We start from the raw sequence: 20,929 nt of genomic DNA, 5'->3' as shown, positions 1-20,929 counted from the left end.
TGTCTGCCTCGATCGTGTAATCAAGTTCTGGAGAGGGGTTTCGACTCACACAACCTTCTGACTCACACACAAGAGGGCAATCTACCGAGCCAGAATTTCAGACAGTGCCTGAGGACATATCTCAGCTGCATTTCTGTTTACAGGCACTGATTGACCCTGTTGTGTGATTGGCATTGATGACACCAATAGTCTCATTCAGGGCTCCAAGGATGCTGTAAAAAGACCGGATGGAATTACAATAATTTCAATTTCATCTTATTTTTATTTTCCCTAGTTTTGCCCCCTCTTCTCCTGAAGGAGTGGACTCTTGCTGTGTAAATTCCCCAGTTGCCAGCAGCCCCATAAGACCATAAGAGATAGGAGCAGGAGTAGGCCATTCGGCCCCTCGAGCATGCTCCCACCATTCAATGAGATCATGGCTGATCTGATTTTTACTTCAACTCCACTTTCCCGCCTTTTCCCCATATTCTTTGACTCCCTTGCTGATCAAAAATTTGTCTAACTCAGCCTTGAATGTATTCAATGACTCAGCCTCCACAGCTTTTTGGGGTAAAGAATTCCAAAGATTCACGACCCTCTGGGAGAAGAAATTCCTCCTCATTTCCGTCTTAAACGGGTGACCCCTTATTCTGAGACTATGCCCCCTAGTTTTAGATTCCCCCATGAGGGGTAACATCCTCTCAGCATCTACCCTATCGAGTCCCCTTGGAATCTTGTATGTTTCAGTAAGATCTCCTCTCATTCTTCTAAACTCCAATCAGTATAGACCCAAACTGTCCAATCTTTCCTCATAAGACAACCCTTCCATACCCAGAATCAACCTAGTGAACCTTCTCTGAACTGCCTCCAATGCAAGTATGTCCTTCCTTAAATAAGGGCACCAGAACTGTATGCAGTACTCCAGGTGTGGTCTCACCAGCACCCTGTACAGTTGTAGCATGACTTCCCTGCTTTTATACTCCATCCTCCTAGAAATAAAGGCCAATATTCCATTTGCCTTCCGGATTACCTGCTGCACCTGTATGTTGACTTTTTGTGTTTCATGTACGCGGACACCCAGATCCCTCTGTACCGCAGCATTTTGTAGTATTTCTCCATTCAAATAATATTTTGCTTTTTTATTTTTCCTCCCAAAGTGGATGACTTCACATTTTCCCACATTACATTCCATCTGCCAAATTTTTGCCCATTCGCTTAACCTGTCAATATCCCTTTGCAGACACTTTGTGTCCTCGTCGCAACTTGCTTTTCCACCTATCTTTGTATCCTCAGCAAATTTGGCCACAAGACACTCTGTTCCTTCATCCAAGTCATTGATATATATTGGAAATAGTTGAGGCCCCAGCACTGATCCCTGCGGCACCCCACTAGTTACAGATTGCCATTTTGAAAATGGCCCTTTTATCCCGACTCTTTGTTTTCTGTTAGTTAGCCAATCCTCTATCCATGCCAGTATATTACCCCCAGCTCTTATCTTGTGCTGTAATCTTTTATGTGGCTCACTCAAGTCGCCATTCCCAATGTGAGACAGTAAGTGATGCCAGGCCACATGGCCGACAAACCCAAGCCCAACATTTCCCCACATGGTTTTCAGACATTCATATTTATAGAGCTGGAACCGAGCACATAGGAACATAGGAACAGGAGTAGGCCATTCAGCCCCTCGTGCCTGCTCCGCCATTTGATAAGATCATGGCTGATCTGTGATCTAACTCCATATACCTGCCTTTGGCCCATATCCCTTAATACCTTTGGTTGCCAAAAAGCTATCCATCTCACATTTAAATTTAGCAATTGAGCTAGTATCAATTGCCGTTTGCGGAAGAGAGTTCCAAACTTCGACAACCCTTTGTGTGTAGAAATGTTTTCTAATCTCACTCCTGAAAGGTCTGGCTCTAATTTTTAGACTGTGCCCCCTACTCCTAAAATCCCCAACCAGTGGAAATAGTTTCTCTCTATCCACCCTATCTGTTCCCCTTGATATCTTATAAACTTCGATCAGATCACCCCTTAACCTTCGAAACTCTAGAGAATACAACCCCAATTTGTGTAATCTCTCCTCGTAACTTAACCCTTGAAGTCCAGGTATCATTCTAGTAAACCTACGCTGCACTCCCTCCAAGGCCAATATGTCCTTCCGAAGGTGCGGTGCCCAGAACTGCTCACAGTACTCCAGGTGCGGTCTAACCAGGGTTTTGTATAGCTGCAGCATAACTTCTGCCCCCTTGTACTCTAGTCCTCTAGATATAAAGGCCAACATTCCATTTGCCTTATTGATTATTTTCTGCACCTGTTCATGACACTTCAATGATCTATGTACCTGAACCCCTAAGTCCCTTTGGACATCCACTGTTCTTAACTTTTTTTTACCATTTAGAAAGTACCCTGTTCTATCCTTTTTTGATCCAAAGTGGATGACCTCACATTTGTCTACATTGAATTCCATTTGCCACAGTTTTGCCCATTCACCTAATCTGTCAATATCGCTTTGTAATTTTATGTTTTCATCTCCACTGCTTACAATGCCACCAATCTTTGTGTCATCGGCAAACTTAGATATGAGACTTTCTATGCCTTCATCTAAGTCGTTAATAAATATTGTGAATAATTGAGGCCCCAAGACAGATCCCTTATCAGGAGCAGCTTTGCACACAAGATTCAACACAAGGAGCTCGGTTCAAACGGTGCTTCTTTTTTTTATTCGTTCATGGGATGTGGGCGTCACTGGCGAGGCCAGTGCTGGTCTCGGGTGTCAGCCTTGGTCAGCGGGAGCACAATTGCTTCGGAGTCAGAAGATCATGGGCTTAAACTCCACTCTAGAGAATTGAGCACATAATCTCGGCTGAGGGAGTGCTCCATGTCGGAGGTGTCATCTTTCGGATGAGACATTGAACTAAGGCCCCGTCTGCCCCCTCAGGTGGATGTAAAAGATCGCACGGCACTATTCCAAAAACAGCAGGGGAGTTCCTCCCGACATCCTGGCCAATATTTATCCCTCAACCAACATCACCAATAACAACTAAACTGGTCATTTATCTAATTGCTATTAGTGGGGCCTTGCGGTCCGCACATTGGCTGCCAAATTTACATACATCACAACAGTGACTACCCTTCAAAACTATTTCAATGGCTGTAAAGTGCTATAGGGTATCCTGAAGATATAAACGGTCAGTATAAATGCAAGTCTTTTCTTTACAGATGTGCTTGGTGCACAGTGTATCGTCTCTGGGTACAGTACCCATTGTGAGGGGCTCTGCACAGTGTATGGTCTCTGGGTACAGTACAGATTGTGAGGGGCTCTGCACAGTGTGTGGTCTCTGGGTACTGTACCCATTGTGAGGGGCTCTGCACAGTGTATGGTCTCTGGGTACTGTACCCATTGTGAGGGGCTCTGCACAGTGTATGGTCTCTGGGTACTGTACCCATTGTGAGGGGCTCTGCACAGTGTATGGTCTCTGGGTACTGTACCCATTGTGAGGGGCTCTGCACAGTGTATGGTCTCTGGGTACTGTACCCATTGTGAGGGGCTCTGCACAGTGTATGGTCTCTGGGTACTGTACCCATTGTGAGGGGCTCTGCACAGTGTATGGTCTCTGGGTACTGTACCCATTGTGAGGGGCTCTGCACAGTGTATGGTCTCTGGGTACTGTACCCATTGTGAGGGGCTCTGCACACTATGGAGTAGATTTTCATTCTCACCTTTGGGTAGTAATCCGAGGGAGTGGATCTCCCACTCTTTCTAGAACTCACCTAATTTTGACTCAATTGAAAATTACGTAGAATTTACGGCACAGAAACAGGCCATTCGATCCAACTGGTCTATGCCAGTGTTTATGCTCCACATGAGCCTCCTCCTTCCACCTTTCTACACAATGTTGACAGTTGGATGGTTTGTATGAAGAGCGGGGGTGGTCCTGCTCTGCCCGGATACTGCCCAGGCTGTGAGGATGGAAATTCTCCCCCTGTGGATGTTTTCGGGGTACATTACCTGTCCCACCCAGCAGTACCTCACACCTACCGTGATGATGTCATTCTTACGGAATCCTAGCTCATCGTCATCGTGACGTTCGAAATCTAACAGCGCCTTGGCTCTGCGCCTCCGATTACGGGACACAGCAACATAGTTCTCATGGTCCTTCTGGTGGCTCTCCATGGAGTAGTCTGGGGTCAGCTCCTGTTAAGGGAGAGATGGTTCACTCTCTTGCTTAGTACACACCTCAAACACAGCAGGTCAGGCAAGGTGAGAGGTGAGTCGCTGGAGACCGAAGGGATTTAGGGATATGAGGAAGTGGTGGGCGCAATCTGAACCTCGCACAGCTTAAGGTAAAGGTCACCGTCAACCAGAATTTTACTGCAAAATATGGAATAACTTTTAAATATTTCACAATCTAGAGGCTATTAAACAAAATAAGAATGTTTAAGAAGAAAAGGGCCATCGGGCACAAAAAACTCTGTACCTTTTCCAGCAATCAACTTTTTTTTTTACTCGTTCATGGGATGTGGGGGTCGCTGGCGAGGCCGGCATTTATTGCCCATCCCTAATTGCCCTCGAGAAGGTGGTGGTGAGCCGCCTTCTTGAACCGCTGCAGTCCGTGTGGTGAAGGTTCTCCCACAGTGCTGTTAGGAAGGGAGTTCCAGGATTTTGACCCAGCGACAATGAAGGAACGGCGATATATTTCCAAGTCGGGATGGTGTGTGACTTGGAGGGGAACGTGCAGGTGGTGTTGTTCCCATGCGCCTGCTGCCCTTGTCCTTCTAGGTGGTAGAGGTCGCGGGTTTGGGAGGTGCTGTCGAAGAAGCCTTGGCGAGTTGCTGCAGTGCATCCTGTGGATAGTGCACACTGCAGCCACAGTGCGCCGGTGGTGAAGGGAGTGAATGTTGAGGGTGGTGGATGGGGTGCCAATCAAGCGGGCTGCTTTATCTTGGATGGTGTCGAGCTTCTTGAGTGTTGTTGGAGCTGCACTCATCCAGGCAAGTGGAGAGTATTCCATCACACTCCTGACTTGTGCCTTGTAGATGGTGGAAAGGCTTTGGGGAGTCAGGAGGTGAGTAACTCGTCGCAGAATACCCAGCCTCTGACCTGCTCTTGTAGCCACAGTATTTATATGGCTGGTCCAGTTAAGTTTCTGGTCAATGGTGGCCCCCAGGATGTTGATGGTGGGGGATTCGGCGATGGTAATGCCGTTGAATGTCATGGGGAGGTGGTTAGACTCTCTCTTGTTGGAGATGGTCATTGCCTGGCACTTATCTGGCGCGAATGTTACTTGCCACTTATGAGCCCAAGCCTGGATGTTGTCCAGGTCTTGCTGCATGCGGGCTCGGACTGCTTCATTATTTGAGGGGTTGCGAATGGAACTGAACACTGTGCAGTCATCAGCGAACATCCCCATTTCTGACCTTATGATGGAGGGAAGGTCATTGATGAAGCAGCTGAAGATGGATGGGCCTAGGACACTGCCCTGAGGAACTCCTGTAGTAAATGTACCCATCAACCAAGGAAATAAGAGGGGCAAAGAGAGAGTATGAGAATAGATTAGCGGCTAACATAAAAGGGAATCCAAATTTATATACATATAAATGTAGTAAACAGTGAGGAGGATAGTAATAGGCTTCAGGAGGACATAGACAGATTGGTGAAATGGGCAGAAACATGGCAGATGAAATTTAACGCAGAAAAGTGTGGAGGGATACATTTTGGTCGGAAGAATGAGGAGAGGCAAAATAAACTAAATGGTACAATTTTAAAGGGGGTGCAGGAACAGAGAGACCTGGGGGTATATATACACAAATCTTTGAAGGTGGCAGGAAAAGTTGAGACGGCTGTTATAAAAGCATATGGGATCCTGGGTTTTATTAATAGAGGCATAAAGTACAAAAGCAAGGAAGTTATGCTAAACCTTTATAAAACACTGGTTAGGCTGCAACTGGAGTATTGTGTTCAATTCTGGGCACCGCACTTTAGGAAAGATGTCAAGGCCTTAGAGAGGGTGCAGAAGAGATTTACCAGAATGGTGCCAGGGATGAGGGACTTCAGTTATGTGGAGAGACTGGAGAAGCTGGGGTTGTTCTCCTTGGAACAGAGAAGGTCAAGGGGAGGTTTGATAGAGGTGTTCAAAATCATGAAGGGTTTTGATGAGTAAATAAGGAGAAACTGTTTCCAGTGGCAGAAGGGTCGGTAACCAGAGGACACAGATTTAAGGTGATGGGCAAAAGAACCAGAGGCGACATGAGGAAACATTTTTTTACGCAGCGAGTTGTTATGATCTGGAATGCGCTGCCTGAAAGGGCGGTGGAAGCAGATTCAATAATAACTTTCAAAAGGAGATTGGATAAATACTTGAAGGGAAAAAATTTACAGGGCTCTGGGGAAAGAGCAGGGGAGTGGGACTAATTTGATAGCGGTTGCAAAGAGCCGGCACAGGCTTGATGGGCTGAATGGCCTCCTTTTGTGCTGTACTATACTATGATATTATCTCCCTTAACCCCACCTACCCAATATATTCTTTAACCCCACATATTTCACCACCCCCCCAACCCAGCTCATTTAACCACATCTACCTACATTGTCCTCAGATCCTTCAATCTCTCCTCTCTCCAGAAACACATCTTATTGTCTCTTCACCCCATTTATACTCTCTGCTAATTTATTCCACACTTTTATTACACTTTGGGTGAAAAAGTTTCCCTTGATTTCCCTTCGTACTCCTGATTTTTTATTGGTAACTCCAGTCCCTGCTTTTTGAACCTTCATCGCAATGAATAATGATCTGGATCAGTTCCCATTTCACCATTTCCCTTTCAAAGAACCACAGAAGGAGGCCATTCAGCCCACCTAGTCTGAGCTAGCTCATTGCCAGAGCAACCAAAATTAACCTTCCATTAGCTCTGCATCTTCCTCTGCTTCAAATGCTTAGCTACTTTTCCCTTGAAAGATAACGGTCTCCGCACCAACCACTCCCTGTGCCAAAGCGTTCTTTGTTTCCAACAGTCCGCTGCGTTAAAAAAAACTCTTAACCTCTCTTCAAGTGACAGTTTTAAATTGATGGCCTGTAGCGGCTGACTCTATAACCAGAGGAAATTCCCCATTCACATTAGCAAAACCTTTCACAATTGTAAAAAACCTCGATAGAATTTCCTCTTTCAGTATCTCCTCCCTCCTCGTAATTAGACTTTCTGCTGTTATCCTGGTGAATCCATGCTCTTTATAATTTGATTGTCCTTTCCATAATGGGGTTCCCAAAACTGCATACAGTACTCTAATGATAGTCTAACCACTGCCTTGTCTAACCATTTATCATTATCTCTTTGCTTTTGTAATTTATGCTCCCTTTATAAAACCCAAATAGCTATTGACCTTTTAAAGGCTTTATATCCATCTGTACTTGCATTTCAAGAAATCTTGCATTTGGACCCCACCGCCACAATCTTCACTATCTTGTATATATCGTTCATATATCCTCCGTTACAAATCCAGACACCTTCTCGGGGTCAGTGGTGTCAGTCGTTCTCAGAAACGGCCTGACCATCTAACTTTTTATAAGGGTTGAGTCACACTGCCCTGTATGGCTCATGGGATTGGGAGTAACATATTAGCATGGATAGAGGATTGGTTAACGGACAGAAAACAGAGAGTAGGGATAAACGGCTCATTTTCAGGCTGGCAGTCTGTAACTAGTGGGGTACCGCAAGGATCAGTGCTTGGGCCCCAGCTATTTACAATCTATTTTAATGTCTTAGATGAAGGGACCGAGTGTAATGTATCCAAGTTTGCTGACGATACAAAGCTAGGTGGGAAAGTAAGCTGTGAGGAGGACACAAAGAGTCTGCAAAGGGATATAGACAGGTTAAGTGAGTGGGCAAGAAGGTGGCAGATGGAGTATAATTTGGGGGAATGTGAGGTTATTCACTTTGGTAGGAAGAACAGAAAAATAGAATTTTTTTCAAGTGGTGAGAAACTATTAAATGTTGGTGTTCAGAGGGATTTGGGTGTCCTTGCAGAAGAAACACCGAAAGTTAGCATGCAGGTACAGCAAGCAATTAGGAAGGCAAATGATATGTTGGCCTTTATTGCAAGGGGGTTGCAGTACAAGAGTAAGAAATTCTTGCTACAATTGTACAGGACTTTGGTGAGACCTCACCTGGAGCACTGTGTGCAGTTTTGGTCTCTTGCCCTAAAGGGGGTGCATCAAAGATTCACTAGATTGATTCCTGGGATGAGAGGGTTGTCCTATGAGGACAGATTGAGAAGAATGGGCCTATACTCTCTGAAGTTTAGAAGAATGAGAGGTGGTTTCATGAAAACATATAAAATTCTGAGAGGTCTTGACAGGGTCGATGCTGAGAGGCTGTTTCCCCTGGCTGGAGAGTCTAGAACTAGGGGGCATAGTCTCAGGATAAGGGGTCGGCCATTTAGAACAGAGATGAGGAGAAATTTCTTCACTCAGAGGGTGGTGAATATTTGGAATTCTCTACCCCAGAGGGCTGTGGATGTTCTGTCGTTGAGTTTATTCAAGAATAAGATCGATAGATTTTTGGATTCCAAGGGAATCAAGGGATATGGGGATCAGGCAGGAAAGTGGAGTTGAGGTCGAAGATCAGCCACGGTCTGATTGAATGGCGGAGCAGGCTCGAGGGGCCTACTCCTGCTGCTATTTCTTATGCTCTATATCTACTGTGCAAGAGCATAACTCAGGGTGTAACCATATTGACCCTGAGACCTGAACCTGATATTTGTAGCTTTCTTCAATGAGGCCAATTAAATGGAGGCAAGGTGAGCCTCGTCTTGATATGAATCATTAAACAGATTAATGTCATAGTACAGTGAATAAACAGAACAACATTTATGATCAGATTCACTTAGTTCAACTTATCTTTGCATAATGATACAAAATAAAGAACATGCCACACATCTCTATATCTGTGGGTCACGTTACTTTACGTAAAGGGTCTTCTAACTATTCTCAGCATTTCTAACCCATTTACCTCAGTGAAGGCCCTCACAGCATTCCCTTTAACAAACCTGACCGCCAGCACGTGGATCTTTTTTCATTTCCTTCCCATCACCGCAGAAGTTGCAGCTTAGTTCGTGACCCTTCTCCCTTGTCCAGGGTTTGGCCAAAGCAGCTGCTAATCCTGCCACCGTGCCCCCTCCTACAGAACACCAGCTTCGTGCAGAAAGGGACGTTCCATCCCCCTACTGTGTGAATGTTTTCTGGGAGCCCCTGGGATAAGATAACAACTCCTCTATTGCTCCCAATTGTCCTAGATAACACTATCAATGTCTGGCTTTAATGCCCATTCTGCAAACGCCTGCAGCCTGCGGCCTTTTTAAATCTGTGCAAGTTCATTAGCTTTAAAAATCACTAAACACGATAGTTCCAGTCTTCATTTTTTTCCCAAAATGCATCACCTCATACTTATCTGCATTAAAATACATCCATTAGCAAATTCCAAGATCCTGCTCCTTGGGCACAAGTCCAAATCCTCGAGGGACAGACCCCCAGGGTGCACACGTCGAACACTCTTCCAATCGGAATATCACCCATTTATCCCAACTCCGTGTCGTGACACTTTAGAACACATTTCTCAAGTTACAAACTGTTGAAATAATCCCCGTCCGGTTATTTATCCATGCTGCTACATTTCCCCTGATACCATGAATTCTTTTTAAAATGAGCCTGCCGTGGGACGTCTTTATCAAATCAGTCACTTCTTCAAAAAACTCAAAATCGCTATTAAATTTGTCGATCAGTTATTTCCACACTCCCCTCATATCCAAAGGGGATAAACCCACATCCTTAACTTCCCCACAGAACTTGGAGAGATAATTCTTTGTTCCAAATAAGGCCCCTGATTAAGAGAAGAAATTCTTACAAGGAATGTCTTTGACTTTATTTTAAAAGCTGCTAATTCTACTATGGCCACGGGGACCCTGGAGTAGGGATTCTACCCCCCCCCCGCCAGGCCACTCCACAGGGTCAAAGGGCAGAGGCTACGCCTCTCCCTCCACACCCTGCCAGGCCACTCCACAGGGTCAAAGGGCAGAGGCTACGCCTCTCCCTCCACACCCTGCCAGGCCACTCCACAGGGTCAAAGGGCAGGGGCTCCCCCTCCTCCTGCCAGGCCAATCCATGGGGTCAATGGGCAGGCCCTCCCCCTCCCCCTGCCAGGCCAATCCATGGGGTCAATGGGCACGGGCAACCTCCCAGTTAGGTCTCTCCAGTGATGTGGAGATGAGACTCCAAACCGGTTCAACTTTGGGAAGTCGCACAACTTGCTGCAAAGATACAGCAGCCCCTGGGTGGCTGCTGTACCCCCCCCACAGGGTGGGAAAAGTTCTGCGCTCCGGCCCTGCTTTGTGTGTGTATCAATATACACCTTGGGATGTATCCTGACCGCTGTGGCAGGGGCTCTAATGGAGGTAGAGCTGGGATGTGGCTCTGTATCACGAGGCTCTTCCTCCTTTGCCGTTTACTCACAATGCTGCAATTTTTGGGGTCCAGGCACTGAAAGTGTCGAGCTACTTGCAGAATGGCCTCTCGTAAATCTGCAACCACCTCCGTCTGTTTAATGTTTTTTGCCTTCAGTGCCTCGGCATCTTCATTGTCACCTGTCAATGAGAGTGAGAAAGAGAATGAGTGTGAGCGAGAGAGCGCGAGCGAGCAGGGCGAGGGCGAGGGCGAGCAGGGCGAGGGCGAGCAGGGCGAGGGCGAGCAGGGCGAGGGCGAGCAGGGCGAGGGCGAGCAGGGCGAGGGCGAGCAGGGCGAGGGCGAGCAGGGCGAGGGCGAGCAGGGCGAGGGCGAGCAGGGCGAGGGCGAGAGCGAGCGAGCAGGGCGAGAGCGAGCGAGCAGGGCGAGAGCGAGCGAGCAGGGCGAGAGCGAGCAGGGCGAGGGCGAGAGCGAGCAGGGCGAGGGCGAGAGCGAGCAGGGCGAGGGCGAGAGCGAGAGCGAGCAGGGCGAGGGCGAGAGCGAGCAGGGCGAGGGCGAGGGCGAGCAGGGCGAGAGCGAGAGCGAGCAGGGCGAGGGCGAGAGCGAGAGCGAGAGCGAGCAGGGCGAGAGCGAGAGCGAGCAGGGCGAGCAGGGCGAGGGCGAGAGCGAGAGCGAGCAGGGCGAGGGCGAGGGCGAGGGCGAGCAGGGCGAGGGCGAGAGCGAGCAGGGCGAGGGCGAGGGCGAGCAGGGCGAGGGCGAGAGCGAGCAGGGCGAGGGCGAGAGCGAGAGCGAGCAGGGCGAGGGCGAGAGCAAGCAGGGCGAGGGCGAGAGCGAGCAGGGCGAGGGCGAGGGCGAGCAGGGCGAGGGCGAGCGAGCAGGGCGAGGGCGAGAGCGAGCAGGGCGAGGGCGAGCAGGGCGAGGGCGAGCAGGGCGAGGGCGAGCAGGGCGAGGGCGAGCAGGGCGAGGGCGAGCAGGGCGAGGGCGAGCAGGGCGAGGGCGAGCAGGGCGAGGGCGAGCAGGGCGAGGGCGAGCGAGCAGGGTGAGGGCGAGGGCGAGCAGGGCGAGGGCGAGAGCGAGCAGGGCGAGGGCGAGAGCGAGCAGGGCGAGGGCGAGAGCGAGCAGGGCGAGGGCGAGCAGGGCGAGGGCGAGCAGGGCGAGGGCGAGCGAGCAGGGCGAGGGCGAGAGCGAGCAGGGCGAGGGCGAGCAGGGCGAGGGCGAGCAGGGCGAGGGCGAGCAGGGCGAGGGCGAGCAGGGCGAGGGCGAGAGCGAGCAGGGCGAGGGCGAGAGCGAGCAGGGCGAGGGCGAGAGCGAGCAGGGCGAGGGCGAGAGCGAGCAGGGCGAGGGCGAGAGCGAGCAGGGCGAGGGCGAGAGCGAGCAGGGCGAGGGCGAGAGCGAGCAGGGCGAGGGCGAGAGCGAGCAGGGCGAGGGCGAGAGCGAGCAGGGCGAGGGCGAGAGCGAGCAGGGCGAGGGCGAGGGCGAGAGCGAGAGCGAGAGCGAGCAGGGCGAGGGCGAGAGCGAGCCGGGCGAGGGCGAGAGCGAGCGAGGGCGAGCAGGGCGAGGGCGAGCAGGGCGAGGGCGAGAGCGAGCAGGGCGAGGGCGAGAGCGAGCAGGGCGCGGGCGAGCAGGGCGCGGGCGAGCAGGGCGCGGGCGAGCAGGGCGAGGGCGAGCAGGGCGAGGGCGAGCAGGGCGAGGGCGAGCAGGGCGAGGGCGAGCAGGGCGAGGGCGAGCAGGGCGAGGGCGAGCAGGGCGAGGGCGAGCAGGGCGAGGGCGAGAGCGAGCAGGGCGAGAGCGAGCAGGGCGAGGGCGAGCAGGGCGAGGGCGAGCAGGGCGAGGGCGAGCAGGGCGAGGGCGAGCAGGGCGAGGGCGAGCAGGGCGAGGGCGAGGGCGAGCAGGGCGAGGGCGAGCAGGGCGAGGGCGAGCAGGGCGAGGGCGAGCAGGGCGAGGGCGAGCAGGGCGAGGGCGAGAGCGAGCAGGGCGAGGGCGAGCAGGGCGAGGGCGAGCAGGGCGAGGGCGAGAGCGAGCAGGGCGAGAGCGAGAGCGAGCAGGGCGAGAGCGAGAGCGAGAGCGAGAGCGAGAGCGAGAGCGAGAGCGAGCGAGCAGGGCGAGAGCGAGCAGGGCGAGAGCGAGCAGGGCGAGAGCGAGCAGGGCGAGAGCGAGCAGGGCGAGGGCGAGAGCGAGAGCGAGCGAGCAGGGCGAGAGCGAGCAGGGCGAGAGCGAGAGCGAGCAGGGCGAGAGCGAGAGCGAGCAGGGCGAGAGCGAGCAGGGCGAGAGCGAGCAGGGCGAGAGCGAGGGCGAGCAGGGCGAGAGCGAGCAGGGCGAGAGCGAGGGCGAGCAGGGCGAGAGCGAGCAGGGCGAGAGCGAGCAGGGCGAGGGCGAGCAGGGCGAGGGCGAGCAGGGCGAGGGCGAGCAGGGCGAGGGCGAGCAGGGCGAGGGCGAGCAGGGCGAGGGCGAGCAGGGCGAGGGCGAGAGCGAGCAGGGCGAGGGCGAGAGCGAGCAGGGCGAGAGCGAGCAGGGCGAGAGCGAGCAGGGCGAGAGCGAGCAGGGCGAGGGCGAGAGCGAGCAGGGCGAGAGCGAGCAGGGCGAGGGCGAGCAGGGCGAGGGCGAGAGCGAGCAGGGCGAGGGCGAGCAGGGCGAGAGCGAGCAGGGCGAGAGCGAGAGCGAGCAGGGCGAGGGCGAGAGCGAGCAGGGCGAGGGCGAGAGCGAGCAGGGCGAGGGTGAGAGCGAGAGCGAGCGAGCAGGGCGAGGGCGAGAGCAAGCAGGGCGAGAGCGAGAGCGAGCAGGGCGAGGGCGAGAGCGAGCGAGCAGGGCGAGGGCGAGAGCGAGCAGGGCGAGAGCGAGAGCGAGCGAGCAGGGCGAGAGCGAGAGCGAGCAGGGCGAGGGCGAGAGCGAGCGAGCAGGGCGAGGGCGAGCGAGCAGGGCGAGGGCGAGAGCGAGCAGGGCGAGGGCGAGAGCGAGCAGGGCGAGGGCGAGCGAGCAGGGCGAGGGCGAGCGAGCAGGGCGAGGGCGAGAGCGAGCAGGGCGAGAGCGAGAGCGAGCGAGCAGGGCGAGAGCGAGAGCGAGCAGGGCGAGAGCGAGAGCGAGCAGGGCGAGAGCGAGCGAGCAGGGCGAGGGCGAGAGCGAGCAGGGCGAGAGCGAGAGCGAGCGAGCAGGGCGAGAGCGAGAGCGAGCAGGGCGAGAGCGAGCGAGCAGGGCGAGGGCGAGAGCGAGCAGGGCGAGAGCGAGAGCGAGCAGGGCGAGAGCGAGTGCGAGCGAGCAGGGCGAGAGCGAGAGCGAGCGAGCAGGGCGAGAGCGAGAGCGAGCGAGCAGGGCGAGAGCGAGTGCGAGCGAGCAGGGCGAGAGCGAGAGCGAGCGAGCAGGGCGAGAGCGAGAGCGAGCGAGCAGGGCGAGAGCGAGAGCGAGCGAGCAGGGCGAGAGCGAGAGCGAGCGAGCAGGGCGAGAGCGAGAGCGAGCGAGCAGGGCGAGAGCGAGAGCGAGCGAGCAGGGCGAGAGCGAGAGCGAGCGAGCAGGGCGAGAGCGAGAGCGAGCGAGCAGGGCGAGAGCGAGAGGGAGCGAGCAGGGCGAGAGCAAGAGCGAGCGAGCGAGCAGGGCGAGAGCGAGAGCGAGCGAGCAGGGCGAGAGCGAGAGCGAGCGAGCAGGGCGAGAGCGAGAGCGAGCGAGCAGGGCGAGAGCGAGCGAGCAGGGCGAGAGCGAGCGAGCAGGGCGAGAGCGAGAGCGAGCGAGCAGGGCGAGAGCGAGAGCGAGCGAGCAGGGCGAGAGCGAGAGCGAGCGAGCAGGGCGAGAGCGAGAGCGAGCGAGCAGGGCGAGAGCGAGCAGGGCGAGAGCGAGAGCGAGCGAGCAGGGCGAGGGCGAGAGCGAGCAGGGCGAGGGCGAGAGCGAGCAGGGCGAGGGCGAGAGCGAGCGAGCAGGGCGAGGGCGAGGGCGAGCCGGGCGAGGGCGAGAGCGAGCAGGGCGAGGGCGAGAGCGAGCAGGGCGAGGGCGAGAGAGAGCGAGCAGGGCGAGAGCGAGCAGGGCGAGGGCGAGAGCGAGCAGGGCGAGGGCGAGAGCGAGCAGGGCGAGGGCGAGAGCGAGCAGGGCGAGGGCGAGAGCGAGCAGGGCGAGGGCGAGCAGGGCGCGGGCGAGCAGGGCGAGGGCGAGCAGGGCGAGGGCGAGCAGGGCGAGGGCGAGGGCGAGCAGGGCGAGGGCGAGCAGGGCGAGGGCGAGCAGGGCGAGGGCGAGCAGGGCGAGGGCGAGCAGGGCGAGGGCGAGCAGGGCGAGGGCGAGCAGGGCGAGGGCGAGAGCGAGCAGGGCGAGAGCGAGCAGGGCGAGAGCGAGCAGGGCGAGAGCGAGCAGGGCGAGGGCGAGAGCGAGCAGGGCGAGAGCGAGAGCGAGCAGGGCGAGAGCGAGCAGGGCGAGGGCGAGAGCGAGCAGGGCGAGGGCGAGCAGGGCGAGAGCGAGCAGGGCGAGGGCGAGAGCGAGCAGGGCGAGAGCGAGAGCGAGCAGGGCGAGAGCGAGCAGGGCGAGAGCGAGCAGGGCGAGAGCGAGCAGGGCGAGGGCGAGAGCGAGCAGGGCGAGAGCGAGAGCGAGCAGGGCGAGAGCGAGCAGGGCGAGGGCGAGAGCGAGCAGGGCGAGGGCGAGCAGGGCGAGAGCGAGCAGGGCGAGGGCGAGAGCGAGCAGGGCGAGAGCGAGAGCGAGCAGGGCGAGAGCGAGCAGGGCGAGGGCGAGAGCGAGCATGCGAGCAGGGCGAGGGCGAGGAGCGAGCAGGGCGAGAGCGAGAGCGAGCAGGGCGAGGGCGAGAGCGAGCAGGGCGAGGGCGAGAGCGAGCAGGGGCGAGGGCGAGAGCGAGCAGGGCGAGGGCGAGAGCGAGCAGGGCGAGAGCGAGCAGGGCGAGGGCGAGAGCGAGCAGGGCGCGAGAGCGAGCAGGGCGAGAGCGAGCAGGGCGAGGCGAGAGCGAGCAGGGCGAGAGCGAGCAGGGCGAGGCAGAGAGCGAGCAGGGCGAGAGCGAGAGCGAGCAGGCGAGGGCGAGCAGGCGAGAGGCGAGAGCGAGCAGGGCGGCGAGAGCGAGCAGGGCGAGGGCGAGAGCGAGCAGGGCGAGGGCGAGCAGGCGAGAGCGAGCAGGGCGAGGGCGGAGCGAGAGCGAGCGAGCAGGGCGAGGGCGAGCAGGGCGAGAGCGAGCGAGCAGGGCGAGGGCGAGGGCGAGAGCGAGCAGGGCGAGGGCGAGCAGGGCGAGAGCGAGAGCGAGCAGGGCGAGGCGAGAGCGAGGCGAGAGCGAGCGAGCAGGGCGAGAGCGAGAGCGAGCGAGAGGCGAGCGAGCAGGGCGAGGGCGAGAGCGAGCAGGGCGAGGGCGAGAGCGAGAGCGAGCGAGCAGGGCGAGGGCGAGAGCGAGCAGGGCGAGGCGAGCAGGGCGAGGGCGAGAGCGAGCAGGGCGAGGGCGAGAGCGAGAGAGCGAGCAGGGCGAGGGCGAGAGCGAGAGCGAGCAGCAGGGCGAGAGCGAGCGAGCGAGCAGAGCGAGAGCGAGCGAGCAGGGCGAGAGCGAGAGCGAGCGAGCAGGGCGAGAGCGAGAGCGAGCAGGGCGAGAGCGAGAGCGAGCGAGCAGGGCGAGAGCGAGAGCGAGCAGGGCGAGAGCGAGAGCGAGCGAGCAGGGCGAGAGCGAGAGCGAGCGAGCGAGCAGGGCGAGAGCGAGAGCGAGCGAGCGAGCAGGGCGAGAGCGAGAGCGAGCGAGCAGGGCGAGAGCGAGAGCGAGCGAGCAGGGCGAGAGCGAGAGCGAGCGAGCAGGGCGAGAGCGAGCGAGCAGGGCGAGAGCGAGCGAGCAGGGCGAGAGCGAGCGAGCAGGGCGAGAGCGAGCGAGCAGGGCGAGAGCGAGAGCGAGCGAGCAGGGCGAGAGCGAGCGAGCAGGGCGAGAGCGAGCGAGCAGGGCGAGAGCGAGCGAGCAGGGCGAGAGCGAGCGAGCAGGGCGAGAGCGAGCGAGCAGGGCGAGGGCGAGAGCGAGCAGGGCGAGAGCGAGCAGGGCGAGAGCGAGCGAGCAGGGCGAGAGCGAGCGAGCAGGGCGAGAGCGAGCGAGCAGGGCGAGAGCGAGAGCGAGCGAGCAGGGCGAGAGCGAGAGCGAGCGAGCAGGGCGAGGGCGAGAGCGAGCGAGCAGGGCGAGGGCGAGAGCGAGCGAGCAGGGCGAGGGCGAGAGCGAGCAGGGCGAGGGCGAGAGCGAGAGCGAGCAGGGCGAGGGCGAGAGCGAGCAGGGCGAGGGCGAGAGCGAGAGCGAGCAGGGCGAGGGCGAGTGCGAGCAGGGCGAGGGCGAGAGCGAGCAGGGCGAGGGCGAGAGCGAGCGAGCAGGGCGAGGGCGAGAGCGAGCAGGGCGAGGGCGAGAGCGAGCAGGGCGAGGGCGAGAGCGAGAGCGAGCAGGGCGAGGGCGAGAGCGAGCAGGGCGAGGGCGAGAGCGAGCGAGCAGGGCGAGGGCGAGAGCGAGCAGGGCGAGGGCGAGAGCGAGCAGGGCGAGGGCGAGAGCGAGAGCGAGCAGGGCGAGGGCGAGAGCGAGCGAGCAGGGCGAGAGCGAGCGAGCAGGGCGAGGGCGAGAGCGAGCAGGGCGAGGGCGAGAGCGAGCAGGGCGAGGGCGAGAGCGAGCAGGGCGAGGGCGAGAGCGAGAGCGAGCAGGGCGAGGGCGAGTGCGAGCAGGGCGAGGGCGAGAGCGAGCGAGCAGGGCGAGAGCGAGAGCGAGCAGGGCGAGGGCGAGAGCGAGCAGGGCGAGGGCGAGAGCGAGAGCGAGCAGGGCGAGGGCGAGAGCGAGCAGGGCGAGGGCGAGAGCGAGCAGGGCGAGGGCGAGAGCGAGCAGGGCGAGGGCGAGAGCGAGCAGGGCGAGGGCGAGGGCGAGCAGGGCGAGGGCGAGGGCGAGAGCGAGCAGGGCGAGGGCGAGAGCGAGAGCGAGCGAGCAGGGAGAGAGCGAGCGAGCAGGGCGAGGGCGAGAGCGAGCAGGGCGAGGGCGAGAGCGAGCAGGGCGAGGGCGAGAGCGAGCAGGGCGAGGGCGAGAGCGAGCAGGGCGAGGGCGAGAGCGAGCAGGGCGAGGGCGAGAGCGAGCAGGGCGAGGGCGAGAGCGAGCAGGGCGAGGGCGAGAGCGAGCGAGCAGGGCGAGAGGGCGAGAGCGAGCGAGCAGGGCGAGGGCGAGAGCGAGCAGGGCGAGGGCGAGAGCGAGCAGGGCGAGGGCGAGAGCGAGCGAGCAGGGCGAGGGCGAGAGCGAGCAGGGCGAGGGCGAGAGCGAGCAGGGCGAGGGCGAGGGCGAGAGCGAGCACGGCGAGGGCGAGAGCGAGCGAGCAGGGCGAGAGCGAGCGAGCAGGGCGAGAGCGAGCGAGCAGGGCGAGGGCGAGAGCGAGCAGGGCGAGGGCGAGAGCGAGCAGGGCGAGGGCGAGAGCGAGAGCGAGCAGGGCGAGGGCGAGAGCGAGCAGGGCGAGGGCGAGAGCGAGCAGGGCGAGGGCGAGAGCGAGCAGGGCGAGGGCGAGGGCGAGCAGGGCGAGGGCGAGAGCGAGCGAGCAGGGCGAGAGCGAGAGCGAGCACGGCGAGGGCGAGAGCGAGAGCGAGCAGGGCGAGGGCGAGAGCGAGCAGGGCGAGGGCGAGGGCGAGCAGGGCGAGAGCGAGAGCGAGCAGGGCGAGGGCGAGAGCGAGCGAGCAGGGCGAGAGCGAGAGCGAGCACGGCGAGGGCGAGAGCGAGAGCGAGCAGGGCGAGGGCGAGAGCGAGCAGGGCGAGGGCGAGAGCGAGCAGGGCGAGGGCGAGAGCGAGCAGGGCGAGGGCGAGGGCGAGCAGGGCGAGGGCGAGAGCGAGCGAGCAGGGCGAGGGCGAGAGCGAGCAGGGCGAGGGCGAGGGCGAGAGCGAGCACGGCGAGGGCGAGAGCGAGCGAGCAGGGCGAGAGCGAGCGAGCAGGGCGAGGGCGAGAGCGAGCAGGGCGAGGGCGAGAGCGAGCAGGGCGAGGGCGAGAGCGAGCAGGGCGAGGGCGAGAGCGAGCGAGCAGGGCGAGGGCGAGAGCGAGCAGGGCGAGGGCGAGAGCGAGCGAGCAGGGCGAGGGCGAGAGCGAGCAGGGCGAGGGCGAGGGCGAGCAGGGCGAGGGCGAGCGAGCAGGGCGAGGGCGAGAGCGAGCAGGGCGAGGGCGAGAGCGAGCAGGGCGAGAGCGAGCGAGCAGGGCGAGGGCGAGAGCGAGCAGGGCGAGGGCGAGAGCGAGCGAGCAGGGCGAGGGCGAGAGCGAGCAGGGCGAGGGCGAGGGCGAGCAGGGCGAGGGCGAGAGCGAGCGAGCAGGGCGAGGGCGAGAGCGAGCAGGGCGAGGGCGAGAGCGAGCGAGCAGGGCGAGGGCGAGAGCGAGCAGGGCGAGGGCGAGGGCGAGCAGGGCGAGGGCGAGAGCGAGCGAGCAGGGCGAGGGCGAGAGCGAGCGAGCAGGGCGAGAGCGAGAGCGAGCAGGGCGAGGGCGAGAGCGAGCAGGGCGAGGGCGAGGGCGAGCAGGGCGAGGGCGAGAGCGAGCGAGCAGGGCGAGGGCGAGAGCGAGCGAGCAGGGCGAGAGCGAGAGCGAGCAGGGCGAGGGCGAGGGCGAGAGCGAGCACGGCGAGGGCGAGAGCGAGCGAGCAGGGCGAGAGCGAGCGAGCAGGGCGAGGGCGAGAGCGAGCAGGGCGAGGGCGAGAGTGAGCAGGGCGAGGGCGAGAGCGAGCAGGGCGAGGGCGAGAGCGAGCGAGCAGGGCGAGAGCGAGAGCGAGCAGGGCGAGGGCGAGAGCGAGCAGGGCGAGGGCGAGAGCGAGCGAGCAGGGCGAGAGCGAGAGCGAGCAGGGCGAGGGCGAGAGCGAGCAGGGCGAGGGCGAGAGCGAGAGCGAGCAGGGCGAGGGCGAGAGCGAGCAGGGCGAGGGCGAGAGCGAGCAGGGCGAGGGCGAGGGCGAGCAGGGCGAGGGCGAGAGCGAGCAGGGCGAGGGCGAGAGCGAGCAGGGCGAGGGCGAGAGCGAGCAGGGCGAGAGCGAGAGCGAGCAGGGCGAGGGCGAGAGCGAGCAGGGCGAGGGCGAGAGCGAGCACGGCGAGGGCGAGAGCGAGAGCGAGAGCGAGAGCGAGCAGGGCGAGAGCGAGAGCGAGAGCGAGAGCGAGCAGGGCGAGGGCGAGAGCGAGCACGGCGAGGGCGAGGGCGAGCGAGCAGGGCGAGGGCGAGAGCGAGCAGGGCGAGAGCGAGAGCGAGCAGGGCGAGGGCGAGAGCGAGCAGGGCGAGGGCGAGAGCGAGCAGGGCGAGGGCGAGAGCGAGCGAGCAGGGCGAGGGCGAGGGCGAGCAGGGCGAGGGCGAGAGCGAGCGAGCAGGGCGAGAGCGAGAGCGAGCAGGGCGAGGGCGAGAGTGAGCAGGGCGAGGGCGAGAGCGAGCAGGGCGAGGGCGAGAGCGAGCGAGCAGGGCGAGGGCGAGGGCGAGCAGGGCGAGGGCGAGAGCGAGCGAGCAGGGCGAGGGCGAGAGCGAGCGAGCAGGGCGAGGGCGAGAGCGAGCAGGGCGAGGGCGAGAGCGAGCAGGGCGAGAGCGAGAGCGAGCAGGGCGAGAGCGAGAGCGAGCGAGCAGGGCGAGAGCGAGAGCGAGCAGGGCGAGAGCGAGAGCGAGCAGGGCGAGGGCGAGAGCGAGCAGGGCGAAGGCGAGAGCGAGCACGGCGAGAGCGAGAGCGAGCGAGCAGGGCGAGAGCGAGGGCGAGCAGGGCGAGGGCGAGAGCGAGAGGGGCGAGGGCGAGAGCGAGCGAGCAGGGCGAGGGCGAGGGCGAGCAGGGCGAGGGCGAGAGCGAGCAGGGCGAGGGCGAGAGCGAGCAGGGCGAGGGCGAGCGAGCAGGGCGAAGGCGAGAGCGAGCAGGGCGAGAGCGAGAGCGAGCGAGCAGGGCGAGAGCGAGGGCGAGCAGGGCGAGGGCGAGAGCGAGCAGGGCGAGGGCGAGAGCGAGCAGGGCGAGGGCGAGCGAGCAGGGCGAAGGCGAGAGCGAGCAGGGCGAAGGCGAGAGCGAGCAGGGCGAGAGCGAGAGCGAGCGAGCAGGGCGAGAGCGAGGGCGAGCAGGGCGAGGGCGAGAGCGAGCAGGGCGAGGGCGAGAGCGAGCAGGGCGAGGGCGAGGGCGAGAGGGGCGAGGGCGAGAGCGAGCGAGCAGGGCGAGGGCGAGGGCGAGCAGGGCGAGGGCGAGAGCGAGCAGGGCGAGAGCGAGAGCGAGCGAGCAGGGCGAGAGCGAGGGCGAGCAGGGCGAGGGCGAGAGCGAGCAGGGCGAGAGCGAGAGCGAGCAGGGCGAAGGCGAGAGCGAGAGGGGCGAGGGCGAGAGCGAGCAGGGCGAGGGTGAGAGCGAGCGAGCAGGGCGAGGGCGAGGGCGAGAGCGAGAGGGGCGAGGGCGAGAGCGAGAGGGGCGAGGGCGAGAGCGAGAGGGGCGAGGGCGAGAGCGAGCAGGGCGAGGGTGAGCGAGCGAGCAGGGCGAGGGCGAGCGAGCGAGCGAACAGGGCGAGGGCGAGAGCGAGCAGGGCGAGAGCGAGCAGGGCGAGGGTGAGCGAGCGAGCAGGGCGAGAGCGAGCAGGGCGA

General features: G+C 60.4%; 1 protein-coding gene across 1 annotated transcript in view; it reads right to left on the bottom strand.

The window, feature by feature from the left end:
- The window catches only part of sgsm3 (small G protein signaling modulator 3), a 148,555-nt gene that overhangs the window by 31,717 nt on the left and 95,909 nt on the right, over positions 1 to 20,929 (bottom strand). The window contains exons 12-13 of the mRNA XM_067974707.1: positions 10,479 to 10,609; positions 4,019 to 4,174 (exon numbers count right to left, since the gene is read on the bottom strand). Coding sequence (XP_067830808.1) covers positions 4,019 to 4,174; positions 10,479 to 10,609 — 287 coding nt within the window. The remainder of the gene's footprint in view (positions 1 to 4,018; positions 4,175 to 10,478; positions 10,610 to 20,929) is intronic.

Source organism: Heptranchias perlo, chromosome 40, assembly GCF_035084215.1.
Source record: "Heptranchias perlo isolate sHepPer1 chromosome 40, sHepPer1.hap1, whole genome shotgun sequence".
Lineage (NCBI taxonomy): Eukaryota > Metazoa > Chordata > Chondrichthyes > Hexanchiformes > Hexanchidae > Heptranchias > Heptranchias perlo.
The sequence above is the reverse complement of the archived record's forward strand: the minus strand, read 5'-3'. Positions and strand labels throughout refer to the sequence as shown.